The sequence below is a fragment of the Bos indicus genome, chromosome 10, assembly GCF_029378745.1.
Source record: "Bos indicus isolate NIAB-ARS_2022 breed Sahiwal x Tharparkar chromosome 10, NIAB-ARS_B.indTharparkar_mat_pri_1.0, whole genome shotgun sequence".
Taxonomy (NCBI): Eukaryota; Metazoa; Chordata; class Mammalia; order Artiodactyla; family Bovidae; genus Bos; species Bos indicus.
This window is the reverse complement of record NC_091769.1, coordinates 91,930,850-91,947,136: the sequence shown is the minus strand read 5'-3', so window position 1 is coordinate 91,947,136 and position 16,287 is coordinate 91,930,850. Positions and strand designations below refer to the sequence as shown.

Genomic DNA, 16,287 nt, shown 5'->3' with positions numbered 1-16,287 from the left:
TCCTTTCACATCAAGTAAAATGACTAACATTTATACTAATTATAAGATACAAAAATTAAATACCTATTAGTATGAGAACGTAGCCTTCCTAAGTGATCAGTGGAAAAAAATAGAGGAAAACAACACAATGGGAAGGACTAGAGATCTCTTCAAGAGAATTAGAGATACCAAGGGAGCATGTCATGCAAAGATGGGCTCAATAAAGGGCGCAAATGGTATGAACCTAACAGAAGCAAAAGAGATTAAGAAGAGGTGGCAAGAATACACAGAAGAATACACAGAAAAGATCTCAATAACCCACATAACCACAATGGTGTGATTGTTCAGCTTGAGCCAGACATCCTGGAGTCCGAAGTCAAGTGGGCCTTAGGAAGCATCATTACAAACAAAAGCTAGTGGAGGTGATGGAATTCTAGTTGAGCTATTTCAAATCCTAAAAGATGATGCTGTGAAATCAAAAAAGCAAGAGGGTTCCAGAAAAACATCTACTTCTGCTTCATTGATGACACAACAAACTCTGGAAAATTCTTCAAGAGATGGGAATACCAGACCTGCCTCCTGAGAAATCTGTATGCAGGTCAAGAAGCCAACAGTTAGAACTGGACATGTAACAATGGACTGGTTCCAAATTGGGAAAGGAGTATGTCAAGGCTGTATATTGTCACCTTGGTTATTTAACTTATATGCAGAGTACATCATGAGAAATGCTGGGCTGGATGAAACACAAGCTGGAATCAAGATTTCCCGGAGAAATATCAATAACCTCAGATATGCAGATAACACCACCCTTATAGCAGAAAGTGAAGAGGAACTAAAGAGTCTCTTGATGAAAGTGAAAGAGGAGAGTGAAAAAGCTGGCTTAAAACTCAATATTCAAAAAACTAAGATCATGGCATCCAATCCCATCACTTGTTGGCAAATAGATGGGAAACAATGGAAACAGTGACATACTTTATTTTCTTGGGCTCCAAAATTGCTGCAGATGGTGATGGCAGCCTTGAAATTAAAAGACACTTGCTCCTTGGAAGAAAAGCTATGACCAACCTAGACAGCATATTAAAAAGCAGAGGCTTAAAAAGCAGAGACAGCATATTAAAACCGTCTAGACAAAGCTATGGTTTTTCCAGTAGTCATGTATGGATGTGAAAGTTGGACCATAAAGAAAGCTGAGTGCATTGATACTTTTGAACTTGGTATTGAAGAAGACCCTTGAAAGTCCCTTGGACAGCAAGGAGATCAAACCAGTCAATCCTAAAGGAAATCAGTCCTGAATATTCATTGAAAGGACTGATGCAGAAGTTGTAACTCCAATCCACCTCATATGAAGAACTGCCTCATTGGAAAAGACCCTGATGCTGGGAAAGATTGAAGGCAGGAGGAGAAGGGGATGACAGAGGATGAGATGGTTGGATGGCATCATCGACTCGATGGACATGAGTTTCAGCAAGCTCCAGGAGTTGGTGATGGACAGGGAAGCCTGGTGTGCTGCAGTCCATGGGGTAGTAAAGAGTTGGAATCGACTGAGTGACTGAACTGATGTGATGAGAATGAAAAGTAATTATTTGCCAACTGCCCTGTAAGGGGATCCTGGATCCTGGTAACTTTTCTTTATGGAGTGAGGAAAGCGGGGATGTTGGACATGGTAACCAGTATAAGTGTTCAAAGTTGAGAACTGGAATAGAGCACATTGCTCTGTATAACTTGGGGAGGGATATTTAGAAGCCATTTGGGAATATCTAGAAGCTGAAAAGAAACCAAACAATGAAGCTGAAGAAAGATGGAGGAGAACTGGGGAGAAAGAGAGTTCCTGATGAGTAAAATAGGAGAATTAGGATTAGATGGAGACTTGATGAGTGTACTCCATCCACTGATATGGTCTTACATAAATTCTACATTACCCATTAATGTTTTTGGTGCAGGTAGGTTATCTGGAGGAGAGTGCAGAGGGGTTCAACTTTCTACTTAGCAGTGAGCACTGGCCTGTGAGTTAACATATCAGGAATCTGGGTTGCATTTTGTAGGCCAAAAACATACTGGTAATGTTACATTAGGTCTGATTTTAAGCTTAAATTGGTGGGTGAAATTTAAGCATACTTGCACAGCTCAAATTGTCTACCAGAATATTACTTTAGTGATTTTAAGGTATTTCCACATATTCTTTGATATTCTCCCACTGGGAAGTGGAGCTTAACTCTTCTCCCTTTGATTGTGGGCTGGACTTAATGACTTGCTTCTAACAGGGTCTGAACAGGAAAGAATACTAACTTTATGGCAGGGAGATTTGGCAGCTACCACCCTGCACTAAACAAGTGATCAAGGCTATCCTTGCTATCCTGAGTCATGTTACCATGTTCCCTACAGCGTAGCTCTGAGAAGGGCACTTACCTTTGGATATTCTGTCCCCATATTTATGAGCTCTGTCTAATTATGAGAAGACATCAGAAAAACCCATATTGAAGGGTGTTCTATGAAATATCTGTCTTGAAGATACTTGAAGTATTTTCTCTTTGAAAATACTGAAATCGTAAAAGGAAGAAAAGATTGAAAAACTTCCCCAGATCAGAGGAGACTAAAGAGATAAGATGCTCTGAAGTGTCTTGAATAAAGACCATATGATAAGTTGAATAAAACCTGTAGCTGAATGGTTTTGTAACAGTTTTGACATCTTTGTTTTGATAAACCTACCATTGTTATGTAAGATGTTAATTTTAGGGAAAGCTAGGTGAAAGATATATGGGAATTCTAAGCTGTCTTTACAATTGTACTGTAAATCTGAATTATCAAAAATAAAACCATTCAGAGGATTTTTTCCCTAAGGAAAAGTCTAAAATGATGTCTTTGGAAAACAGGAAAGGGTTATTAACTCTTTGACATAAACCCCCAAATAAATATTCATTTTCCGACATCACTATATCATAATAATTGTTTCTTTCAGAAAGAAAGACAGCTTGGTGTTTGAGAAAATGTAGTGGTTAAGAAAGGTGGGAGAAATCTGGGAAACTTTAATGTAGGTGATGAACAGAGTTGGCCAGTTGTAAACTGCAGTTGTTATTCAGGAATTATAAAGGGATGTTTATTCATCCATTAAATAACATATGTTTACCACCTAAAATGTGCCAAGAATTGTGTTAGTGTTAAAATGTGATCATGACAGATGGGGTCCCTGGCTTTCTGAAGCTTATACCATAGTGACAACAAACCTTTTGCAGTTCTCTTTGGAAATGTAAAGTTCTAGATAAACAAGGCATATTTGAATGCCTATCTATGTAAGTTAAAATGAGCATATAAATGAATTAAGCTTTTAAAAAAATTGACTTAAACTAAGGTATGTGAACACTTGGAAAATGTTAATATGTCTTTCTTGTTTGTTTGGTGTAAAATGTGATAGGATTTTTAAATTCTAAGTTTTGGAGCTCATGAGAAAAGGACAGAAATGTATTAATTCCAGTTAGTAAAATGGAAACATTTCTTCCCTGAGAATTTTTGGAGTTTGAGTTCTTAAGTAAGTTAAATTCCTTAGAGTGGCGGCATGAAGTTAAGCCAGGTTTATAAAGGTGCCTCCTTCTGTTTTCAGTAAGCAGAGGTGGAAACAGTTTGAAACATGAAGATGTACAAAATCTTACTGGAAGGACGTTAGCAGCTACTGGCTGAAGGTTGAAGAGTCTTCCAAGGTGGATTTTGAATTTGGCTTTGGAAGTGAATGACTCTCATATTTGGGACAGGCTCATCTTTCTGGAAGTTTTTTATGGCCTTAAGTGATGCCACCTGGCTTGGGTGGGCCTTCAGTGCATACCCATTTGAAATGGCTTCTGCTTAGGAGTTTGAATCCAGAAGGGGAGCCTGGGGAGCCTGACTGTTTATAATTTGATCAAACTTATCATCTGCCTGAAGAAGTCTCCTCCCTGTGGAAAAGCCCAGGCTGGTTTTTAAAAGTTCAAAGAAAAAGTATTGAAAAGATAACCAACTAAGTTTCACTTACTAAAGAAAAAAAAGGTGAGGGGTGGCTAGGTTGGAATGATGATGTTGGGGAATAAGATAGTTCAAATATTATTAAATGAATTCATGAAAAATATAGCAATAATTTGTATCTTTTTTTCTTCAAATTTTCCCTCCTTCCCTCTCCCTCTTTCTCTCTCTCTCTCTCTCACACACACACACACACACGTTAGGTGGAATTAGACTGAAGAAGCAAGGAAAGAATAGAGATGCAGTAATTCTCAAATTTCTAGGATAATTTTTTCAGGAAAAATTTCTAAACACATCCCACCAGCCAAAAACAAGTAGGTTATACATATATAAGTAAGTATTATTACAAATTTTACTTAACTTACAATAAAGAACAAGTATCAAACATCAAAATCACTTGGTAGCTACCTGAAAAATGTTATGATTTGTAATACTTTATCAATTGTTAGCAGTTTTGTAATCATGATTGTTGATGTTTAATCACTGTGTCATGTCCTACTCTCTTGTGACCCCATGGACTGCAACCCACCAGGCTCCTCTGTCCATAGGATTTCCCAGGCAAGAACAACTGGAACTGGAGTGGGTTGCTATTTCCTTCTCCAGGGGAATCTTCCTGACCCAAGGATCAAACCCATGTCTCCTGCATCTCCTGCACTGGCAGGTGGATTCTCTACCTCTGAGCCACCTGGGAAGTCCCCTTTTAATGCTTTAAAAGTATCAAATTATTTAGTCTTCATATTCACTCTGTGCTTAATACTGTTATTTCAACATGGAGAGGCAATACCATTCAGGGTTAAGAGGCAGACAGCCCGAATCTACTTCCTGTCTCTGTCATGAACTAGATGAATGACCTTGAGCAAAGTATTCAATTCTTTGTAACTCCAGCTTCCCTCTTAATAAAATGGCTTTAATGATAACTCATGGAATTTTCATAAAAATTAAATATAAGTATTTAGTATGTAGAATATATTAACATTTACTTTATGTAAGAAGAAGAAGAATGCCTGACCACAGCACTCTCAAGTATTATTACATTATTTATACTCAAACCAAAACTACTCTGCATTTTTGGGTTTCCCTGCTGGCTCAGTGGTGAAAATTCCACCTGCCAGTGCAGGAGACTTGGGTTCAGTCCCTGGGTTGGGAAGATCACCTGGAGAAGGAAATGGCAATCCACTCCAGTATTCTTGCTTAGAAAATCTCATGGACAGAGGAGCCTGGCAGGCTACAGTCAATGGGGTTGCAAAAGAGTCAGACACAACTTAGCAACTAACCAACAACTCTGCCTTTTTCTTTAATTGTTTTTATTAGTGAGAGTAGGAGCCGTGCAGAGGGAGCAGTAATCTCATGGATAGGGGTCCATGGTTATTCTGTATACACATGTTTATGCGCTTTGGAGATATTTGTGGGATATGTGAGTAAATGAAATCGAAATGTGATTGATTATATTTGTTTCAAAACAACAGTTTTATCATGTTTTGCTGTTTGCCTAAAAATAATTTTTCTTTTGAGCATCATAGAACTTGTTGGAAAAGAGATCTGGAAATTTGGCTTTTCTCAATTTTGATGGTCTCCACACATGTACCTTTTTAAGTCTAAATGCTCAAAGTGTCAAACATTTTTTTAAACAAATGGATTGTTTTTTAGATGAAAGATTGCTCTTAGTATAAACTTTTTTCTCAAGTTTAATTTTGTTTTAACATAGATACAAACCAAAACAAACACTTTTGTGGTTAAGTTTTGAAGTTTGTATTTTTGTAAAGTTCCTTTTCTTCATTTTATTAAAGAGAGAAAAATGGGAAAAAAAAAATCAAAAGGAAAAAAGGAAGAAAGTTAAAAGGAAAAAATATTTATTAAAGAGAGAGAAAAAAAGAATACTTTTTTTTGCTGTATGTGAAGTAAGGTTTGAAGAGCCAGTTATATGTTGTGATAAAATGTCATACATGCAATAATGATGCAACCAGCATCTTTCTACCTTGATTTTTTTTTTTCCAGAATTTGAAAAGGTAGTCAACTGGTTTTCGGTATCATATCAAGAATAGTTGAACAGATAATATAACTTGTAAATACTGTTATTTCTGCAGGCTGTAAAATTTGTTTCCAAGAAAATTGTTAGCTGTCTAAGTTCTCTGAATGTGTTATAAAATTCCCAAAGATGGGAAAAAATGAAATTAAGTCGAACTTGATTAGGTAGATTGGAAAGGTGTTTATATTTGATCCCCAGCAAAGTGATCTTAGGACTTGAGTGAATGAGCAGGTTGTAATTCATGTGTATGTTTTGGGCAATTCATAATCATCTGCCTCAGCTTCTTCTTAATAAATCCTTTTGGAATATTAATAGTGTTTATTTTCCCATTCTGTCTTTCTAGGCACTGAAGAAACAAGAAGCTAAAGCAGAGGAGAATGAAGGAGAAATGAAAAATAAGCTAAGACAAACAGAAAGTGAGAAGAGTAAAGTAAGATTCTGAAAATCGTCTTTCAAAGAGTACTAATGTTTGGGGCCACTGACGCTCACTGGATGTCCTGAGGTCATTTGCTCATTAGTGCAGCGAGGCCTTTATGTCTTGGTGTGGAATCCCTTGGCCTCAGGGCTCTGCCGCTCTCTGCTATTTGCTCTTGGAAACATGCACAGGTCGTTTGCTGCCTTGTCTTCTGGCCACTTTACTTTTTCAGACGGGGGTTAAACATGGCCATTCCTTGTTGGAGAACATTTAAAGAGCTTGACTTTGCTGCAGGGTTAGGAAAGACCTGTTGTTTAAAGGCTGAGTATTTTGCATCTGTTCATTTTCATTACAGAAGATAAAAATAAGCAGCCTCGTTCTGAAAAATCCTCTGTTCTTATTAAATATTAAGAACCTTTGCTATATATTCATGTCTGTGAACCTGCAGAGTCTAGCCCTTTAGAACTGGAAGGTGATTCAGAGGCCAAACAACTCTCTTCAATTTGCAAATGAGTAGGTTTTAAGCTGAGCCCAGAGTAATAAATGATAAAGTGAAAATTTGCCCCCGCTGTAATATTCTTTATCCCATTTTTTATCTTTTCCGTTTGCCTTTGCCTCCTTTATTTCACCAAATTCCGTAGAGTTCCATGATGCGTTTCTGCTGCCTTCATGGTGGTAAGCAAGATGTGTCGGGCCATCACGCTTGCCCTTTGGGAGCTGAGACTGCTGACATTACCCAGGAAATATGACCAGGGTAGGCCCTGGTAGATTTTCAAACTACTTTGACTTCAGGGTGATTTCTTCCCTTTTTATTTAGCCATGGAAACAAGAGAACTGGTCAGGTAATATTTTGTGTGGATTCTCTGCCTCTACAGGTACTTTACAGCTGGCTTAGAGTTGACCTTTGACCAGTGTGGGCTTAGGAACCCTGACCCTCTGTGAAGTCTAAAATCCGAGTATAAAATGTAGTTGGCCCTCTGTATTTGCAGTTTAGCTACGCTTCCACACCTGTGAATTCAACACACTGGGGATCCTGTAATACTGTGGTGTTCCAGTTCAGTTCTGTTCCGTCGCTCAGTCATGTCCGACTCTTCGTGACCCCATGAATCGCAGCACGCCAGGCCTCCCTGTCCATCACCAACTCCCGGATTTCATTCAAACTCATGTCCATTGAGTGGGTGATGCCATCCAGCCATCTCATCCTCTGTCGTCCCCTTCTCCTCCTGCCCCCAATCCCTCCCAGCATCAGAGTCTTTTCCAATGAGTCAACTTGACCTGGGGAGTTCCTCTTTCAGTATCCTATCATTTTGCCTTTTCATACTGTTCATGGGGTTCTCAAGGCAAGAATACTGAAGTGGTTTGCCATTCCCTTCTCCAGTGGACCACATTCTGTCAGATCTCTCCACCATGACCCGCCCGTCTTGGGTTGCCCCACAGGCATGGCTTAGTTTCATTGAGTTAGACAAGGCTGTGGTCCTAGTGTGATTGTAAACTGTGGTGTTTACAATTAAAAAAAAAAAAAAAATCCGTATGTAAATGGACTTCTGCAGTTCTAACCTATGTTGTTCAAGGGCCAGCTCTACTTTAAAAAATATGTGATGTTTATTTTCTGGGCTGCATGTATGGTATTTAAAAAGCTTATATAATTGGATTAGAAAATTGTTTTGAAATAATAATAGGTCTGTAGAGGTTGCAAAATAAAATGTGCCCTGTGCCCTTTACCCAATTATTTTCAATGGTAACATTTTGTTTTATTGCCATCCAGTATCAAAACCAGCGAATTGACACTTGCAATGCATCCAGCTTATGCAGATTTCACCAGTTTTATTGTGTCTGTGTCGAGTGAGGCTGTGTGTGTGCTTTTTTGTGTGTGCTTATCTTATTGCCGCCACAGTCAAAGCACAGAACTTTTCCATCACCACAGTGCTCCCCTATGCTTCTCCTTAGTAGCCACCTCGACCACACGCACAATTTCTGAAGGACTAATGTATAGATAGTAGTTTGTTCAAATGAAGTGATAATTTAGGATAACTATTAAAATCGAAGCACTTAATAACATCTTAATCCAAACTTGTGATTTCACAAAATGACCTTACCCTTACAAATTGCAAGCATGTCCAGCATATATAAGCTCTGGATTTTTAGCAAACATTTTTTCCATTTGAAAGGGGAGGAAAAATGATTTTCCCTTTACAAACCTTTTAGTTCTTTGGCTGGTCTAATAATTAAATTGATATCAAGCAGATTAATAGGAGAATAAGCATTTAATTTTGTTCGTATGGGAGCCCCACAAACATACGAGATACAAAGGCAGCCAGGCAATTGAAATTGAAGCTTATCTCCCATCCTGAGCTAAGGAAAGGAATAGGGGCCTGGGACTTCAGAGGGAAGGAAGGCAGTTCAGAGGAAGTGAGGAGGGTGGGTTATGGTTAACAGATGTTTGCCCTGGCATGCAGGTATATCTTTCAGATACAGAGAGTATCTTTAGTAATAGCTCTTTTCCTGGTACAGACCCGCTTTCTAAATTTTTTTATGCAGTTAAGGGGAAGATGAAAAGCTTTTCCTGAGTCTGCTGGGCTTTGCTTACCATCAGCTCACAATAATACTTGAGCCAAAGAAGTGTACTTTGGGGTGGCATATTTTTCTCCCCTTTACATCCTGTTATATTTTTCAACTTGAAATTAGCTAGGCACAGTGACTTTGTAGCGTATTTAGTTACCTAACTGGCACATTTTCTGTGAGTATTATCTAATGGCAGTATTATTAGGGAAATTTAAAATGTCTTATTCTGAATTGAGATACTTCAAAATTTTTGAAATGTTATGAATATTGGAAATATTAGGAGTATAAGACTATTAAGAATATAAAGTAGTCACCAACTGGATGAAATATACCTTGAGTCATTGGGTGCCTGAAATTTTTATTCTAATTTAGTTCATATGATACTACATGTAGTAATTTAAAGAAAAAAATCGCTTTAGACTTTTGCATTACAATGATTTAAAACTGAAGGGAGCTCAGAGATTGTCTTATATAAAACCCTTATTTTAGAGATAACAAAAAGGAGGCCTTTAAGGAAAGACTATTTAAACAGGTCATAATTGAGATGAAACTGACCAGAGTGCAGACCTCCTGCAGTCTGGTCTGGTTCAGTTTTTGTTATTTAATTACCATTATTTTAATGGGAGCATTGATATGTGTTTATCACAAGATGTTTATCTTTTTATATTAGCTGTAAAAGTCTGAAAACCTTTTCACTTTTCTCCTCTTAAACTATGCCTGTAATAATTTAGTTTTCTTCTGCCCCACTGGACATTTTTCCTTATCCTTTGATGAAACTCTAGCTTCAACAGGAATTGGAGCTATCTCGAAGGTTACTGAATCAGTCAGAAGGCAGCAGAGAAACACTTTTGCATCAGGTAAGTATGCAAGCTATGATAATCTGCTTTTACATTAAATCAGGATTGAGTCTCTTTCTCTATTAAATGTCTTTGTGAAAGGGCAAAAAAATTCAGGTCTAGGAAATTTTTTTTTCTTTCTTTTTTTTTAAAATTTTATTTTATTTTTAAACTTTACAATATTGTATTGGTTCTGCCATATATCGAAATGAATCTGCCACAGGCCAGCACACATAAGCAAAAGATGAAATCCTTTCAGGAAGATTCAGAGAAAGCCAGCACAAAGCACCAGCCCAAGTTCTTCCTGTGACAGTGTATCTTGCTGATTGCCGCTCCAATTTAGAAATTATCTCTCTCAGCATAACCAGTGTAAAAATGAGACTGGATGGGTAAGATACAATTTTCCCAGGAGCTTAATTTTATTAGAGGAGGCATTGGAGAGTGAAGGAGGAAGTAAAACACATAAAACAGACCTTTGCACGTTCAAGTTCCCTTGAATGTATCATTGTCTTATATTCTCGTTTTCAAGATGCTACCTGCTTCCTTTCAACCAGAGATAAGGCTTAATTTTAAAACATAACATTTTGTAGCCCATTAGCCCATAATAGTTGTTTGTTGCTTCTGATATTTAAAGTTCAGTAGCTTGAAATAGCTATCTTACATACACTGGGAAAGGGCATTGGATTTCTAACTGTCTTTCTGCTTGTGTTTAATGTAAATTGCAGTTGTACTTGCCTCTCTTTTGAGGTATGGGTTACATAACTCACTACATAATATGCTAGGTAGGCAAAGATGTCAGACATTATAGATGTTCAGGAGTAGTTTATTTGATGATTAATCCTGAAAATGCAACATGGCACCTGTTTTACAAAATCCTTAAAAACGTGTAATGGCTTTATTCTGCAGCCAGTGGTATGATGGAATTAATGTTGGCAGAGTTTAGACTTTCTTTTATGGAAGGTTATATCTATATTCAATTCCTTCTGATTCTTTTGGTTTTAGAACTCTGCCTTATAACTTCTAACCTTTTGAAATAAGAGATTTCTGTGTTTAGGTTGCCCTTTGACTTTAGCTGAGATGTTCTGCCACCGCTAACTTGTTTAATGGTCATTGGGGACTTGCCTGCTAGACTCCAGATACATGCAGATGAATAAAAGGGTACCTGACCTCAAGGAGTTTATACTTTTTTCAACAGCCTTCAGTGCTTATTTATTTTGAGCAGTACTTTGATATCAAAATGTTTTAAATTGTGATCATTTCACTTGACTTTACCAACCAATAGACTACATTCACATGAAAGAAAATAAGTGAAAAATGTAAAAACATACAGTACTTAACAGGAGGTGATTTGGGTTAATAGTAGTAGAGTAGATTGAGGTGAAAATAGGGATTTTGTAAAATGTGGTCAAATTATTTGTCATAGACACAAAGAAGGGGAAAATACCTTCATCGTGAAAGGAATAGGAATAAAGAAGTGAAGCAAGGGACTATTCCTCTGTGCTTGTCATAATGAAAGTAACTTGGTGTCAACTTGTGCTTATAATAATCTGTGGGAAGTGATTTTTTCCCTAGGGAAATAATTTGTAATAATTATAAGTTCAATTATTGTTTTCCTGATTTTAAAACTAATGAAAGCTTCACCTTTGATTATATGTATTTAGGTAGAAGAGCTCCGCACACAGCTTATGAAAGCAGAAGGAGATCCAAAGGGTTTACATCATCAAGTATCTCAGATTTCCAGGCAACAGTCAAGTCTTCAGGATGAACAGGGAGATGACTGGAGGTTTAGGAGAGGTATATTTCTGATTTGTAAATGTCTGGGGCCTTTTTTAAAAAACTTTTATTGGAGTATAGTTACTTTACAATATTGTGTTAATTTCTGTTGTTTTTGATTTTCTGAAATAATTTTCATTTTCAAAATAGCTTTTCTTCTGTTCTTTTCACCATATTCTTGATCTACTACAAGGTTTTCCAAATTAATCATAGTTTAGCATGCAGTTGTTACAAACAGACATAATTTTATAGCAGTATTGAGCAGATGGTACAGAGATTTCCTGAGTATGCCTGCTTCTTCATATCACAGTTTCCTCAGCTGTCAACATCCCTCACCCCAGTGGTGCATTTGTTATAACTGATGAATTGGATATTGACACATCATTGTCGTCCAAAGCCCATAGTTTACCGTAGGGTCCACTTTTGGTATTGTGTTTTCCATAGGATTTGACAAACATGTAATGACATGTATCCATCATTATAATATCATAGTGTAGTTTCACTGTCCTTAAAATTCTCTGTGTTTCACTATTCATCCCTCTCTCCCCCTAACCTCTGACAAACACTCATCTTTTTATCGTTTCCTTAGTTTTGCCTTTTCCAGAATCTAATAAATGAATAGTTGGAATCATACAGTATGTAGCCTTTTCTGATTGGCTTCTTTACTTAGTAATTTCCTTTTAGGTTTCCTCCATGTCTTTTCATGGCTTGAAAGTTCTTCAAAAGAAAAAGAAAAACAAAACAAAACAAAACTTTTTTGTTTTGAAAGCACTGCATAATATTTCATTGTTTGGATGTACCACAGTTTATTTATCCGTTTATGTACAGAAGCCTGTCTTGGTTTCTTCCACATTTTGGCAATCATGAATAAAACTGCTGAAAACTAAACATCTGTGTGCAGATTTTTGTATAGACTTAAGGTTTCATCTCTTTTGGATAAATATCAGAGAGTGTGATTGCTCAGTCATATGACAAGAGTGGTTAGGTTTGTAAGAATCTTCAAACTCTCTTCCAAAATAGCTATATCATTTTGCCTTCTACCAGCAGTGATGAGATTTCCTGTTGTTCTGCCTCCTTCTCAACATTGAGAATTGTCAGCGTTCTGTATTTTAGCCATCCGGATAGGTGTGTAGTGGCATCTTGTTTTAATTTGCATTTTACTGATAACATGGTGTGGAGCATTTATTCATATGCTTATTTACTATACACACACACACACACACACACACACACACACATATATATATATATATATCTTTTCTGCTGAGATATTCATTAAAGTCTTTGGCCCATTTCTTAGTTGTTTTCCTGTTATTGTTAAGAGTCATTTGTATATTTTGGATAGCAGTCCTTTATCAGTATGTCTTTGCAAATAATATCGCACAGTTTACGGTTTGGCTTTTCGTTCTCTTAAGATTATCTTTCACAGAGCTGAAATTTTTAATTTTAATGAAGTCCAGCTTATTCCTTCTTTCTTTCATGGATTGTGAGTTTGGTGTTATATCTAAAAAGTCATTGCCAAACTGCAAATAATTCTCTTTACCTTCTAAGAGTTTTATAATTTTGCATTTTACACTTAAATCTGTGATCCATTTTGAATTAATTTTCGTGGAAGATTTAAATTCTGTGTCTAGATTCAGTTTTTTTTTTTTTTTTTGCGTGTGAGTCTTCAGTTCTAGTGTCCTTTGTTTAAAAAGACTCTTTTCCCCGTTGTATTGCTTTTGTTCTTTGTCTAAGATCAGTAGACTGTTTTATGTGGGTCTACTTCTGGGCTCTTGGTTCTGTCCCAGGTGTCTACCTGTCTTTTTTTTTTTTGGCCAGTACCACACTGTTTTGTTGGATAGTGTCAGTCCTCCAACTCTTTCCTTCTTTTTCAGTGTTGCTCTTGCTATTTGGGATTCTTTGCCACTCTTTGTAACTTTAGAATCAGGTTGTCAATATACGCAAAATAACTTGCTGGGATTTTGATTGGCTTGCGTTGAATCTATTGCTGAAGTTGAGAAGTACTGACATTTTGACAATATTGAGTCTTCCTGTCCATGAAAATGGATTATCTCTCCATTTATTTTGTTCATCCTTGATTTCTTTCATCAGAATTTGGTAGTTTTCATCATATAGATTTTGTTAGATTTATACTTAAGTATTTGATTTTTGGGCTTCTCAGGTGGCTCAGTGGTAAAGAATCTGCCTGTTCATGCAGGAGACTCTGGAGACATGGGTTTGATTCCTGGCTTGGGTAGATCCCCTGGAGTAGGAAATGGCAACCCACTACAGTATTCTTACCTGAAAATTCCATGGACAGAGGAGCCTGGTGGGCTGCAGTTCATGAGGTAGCAAAGAGGTGGACCTCACTGAGTGACTGGCATGCATGCATTTAATTTGGGGGGATGTTAATGTAAATAGCATTGTGTGTTTAATTTCAAATTTCTCTTGCTTGTTGTTATATTAGTGTCCAGTTTTAATGTCTTCTCTGCTTGATTTTTAAACCCATTTCAGTTGTCAGATCTGCTTATCTTATGAGTCTTCCTTTTAGAAAGAGCCAACAAGCCAGTTGTGGAATTTTTTAAAAATACATGCACATACATATATTGGAGAAGGAAATGGCAACCCACTGCAGTACTCTTGCTTAGAAAATTCCATGGATAGATGAGCCTGGTGGGCTACAGTCCATGGGGTCACGAAGAGTCGGACACGACTGAGCGACTTCATGACTTCACAACAACACGACATACATATGTGCACGCATGCACACACACATACGTGTGAGTGTATTTTTGTGTGTGTATTTTTACTTAAATTGGAAATCCCTATGCTTTTCACTTTCTCTTAATCTGATTTTCAATATAAATTAATATTCTATCTTTGTTTTGTTACCTGGAGATTTGGAAAAAAAAATTAATCAGATTGTAGAAGTGGTCATGAACCATATGACTGGCTTTTTTAATGTTGATTAGAAAGGCATTGTGTTTGAAAATCTTTAGAATGTTTTTTCAGTGGAGCTGTTGATTTTGGTTGTAGAATTTAATTACTCTGGATGTATTTCTTTTTGAAAGTTTTGTGTTTAACAGAAATGGTGATATTGAAATTTTATAATGTTTTCTAACAGACTACTAAAGATTGTTCCGCTCTAAATCATTTAAATATTAAGGCATTTTACTCAAATGCCTAGATTACCATAGAAAGTGTTTGATGTTATAAATTCCCAGATTCCCTACACTTAACTCAAGATGTTGCCTAAGTTAGAATTCCCACATTACCAGAAAATCTTCTGAATCTACCAGAAAATGGCAGATTTTGACATACTTGTCCTAACATATTTGCATGCCATTAAGGAGAAGGCAATGGCACCCCACTCCAGCACTCTTGCCTGGAAAGTGCCATGGACAGAGGAGCCTGGTAGGCTGCAGTCCATGGGGTCACTAAGAGTCAGACACGACTGAGTGACTTCCCTTTCACTTTTCACTGTCATGCATTGGAGAAGGAAATGGCAACCCACTCCAGTCTTCTTGCCTGGAGAATCCCAAGGACGGGGGAGCCGGGTGGGCTGCCGTTTATGGGGTCGCACAGAGTCGGACATGACTGAAGCGACTTAGCAGCAAGTTCAGTTGAGTTTCATGTGGTATTGTAATTTAAACATATTTTGACATTAGAAGCTTGGAAGAAAAGCTATGACAAACTTAGTGTATTAAAAGCAGAGACATCACTTTGTTGACAAAGGTCTGTATAGGCAAAGGTATGGTTTTTCCAGTAGTCATGTACAGATGTGAGAGTTGGACCATAAAGTAGTCTGAGTGCTGAAGAACTGATGCTTTCGAACTGTGGTGCTTGAGAGTCCCTTGGACAGCAAGCACATCAAACCAGTCAATCCTAAAGGAACTCAACCCTGAATATTCACTGGAAGGACTAATGCTGTGTTCCAGTATTTTGGCCACCTGATGCGAAGAGCTGACTCATTGGAAAAGACCCTGATGCTGTGGAAGATTGAAAGCAGGAGGAGAAGGGGACGACAGTGGATGAGATGGTTGGATGGTATCACCCACTCAATGAACATGAGTTTGAGCAAACTTCAGGAGACTGTGAAGGCCTGGAAAGCCTTGTTTGCTACAGTCCATGGGGTCGCAAAGAGTCAGACACAGCTTAGCCACTGAACAACTTTACAATTTATTTTTAAAAGTAAAATATAGTATTAAGATTATTCACCAGATTTTCATGAAGTTGTACATGGGAATTCTCATTTCGTCTGGAAAAAGATTCTATGGTACATTTGTTATGTTTTGTTGTCTTATAAAATCTAGTTATTTTTGGTGTCTTTGAGGATTCAAAGAATCTCACTTTTTTAAGCTACTTACCAGGCTTAATGAAAATCTTAAAGTTCTTTTATTGTTGTGTCAATGGACTTCTTCACCTTCTTTTAATAATTCTAGAGTTTTCATCTTTATAGAATGCTTGCATTATTTAAAAAAATTCTACGTAAGAAATTGCACTTGTCATCTTCTGCCTGCTCTTTGTTCCTCTACTCACTGCAAAATGACTTCCACTTCTGCTTCTAAAATTGACTTTGCTTAGTTTATTAGTGGTCTCCTCTGTCAAATTCAAAGGAATTTTTAATTACTTGCGTTGGTTTTTGCCCATTTGTTTCCTCTCCCTTAAAGCTCTTCCACTGACCTGATTGTTCCTACTGTTTCCTGGTTCGTCTGTCTTAGTTGTTT

At 37.2% G+C, this 16,287-nt stretch overlaps 1 protein-coding gene across 12 annotated transcripts in view; it reads left to right on the top strand.

Annotated features, from left to right (window-relative positions):
• Positions 1 to 16,287, top strand: part of CEP128 (centrosomal protein 128) — a 483,641-nt gene that overhangs the window by 105,367 nt on the left and 361,987 nt on the right. For all 12 annotated transcript variants that reach the window (XM_070797945.1, XM_070797947.1, XM_070797949.1 and 9 more), the window contains 3 exons: positions 6,336 to 6,422; positions 9,752 to 9,826; positions 11,467 to 11,599. In XM_070797945.1, the coding sequence (XP_070654046.1) occupies positions 6,336 to 6,422; positions 9,752 to 9,826; positions 11,467 to 11,599 (295 nt within the window). The remainder of the gene's footprint in view (positions 1 to 6,335; positions 6,423 to 9,751; positions 9,827 to 11,466; positions 11,600 to 16,287) is intronic.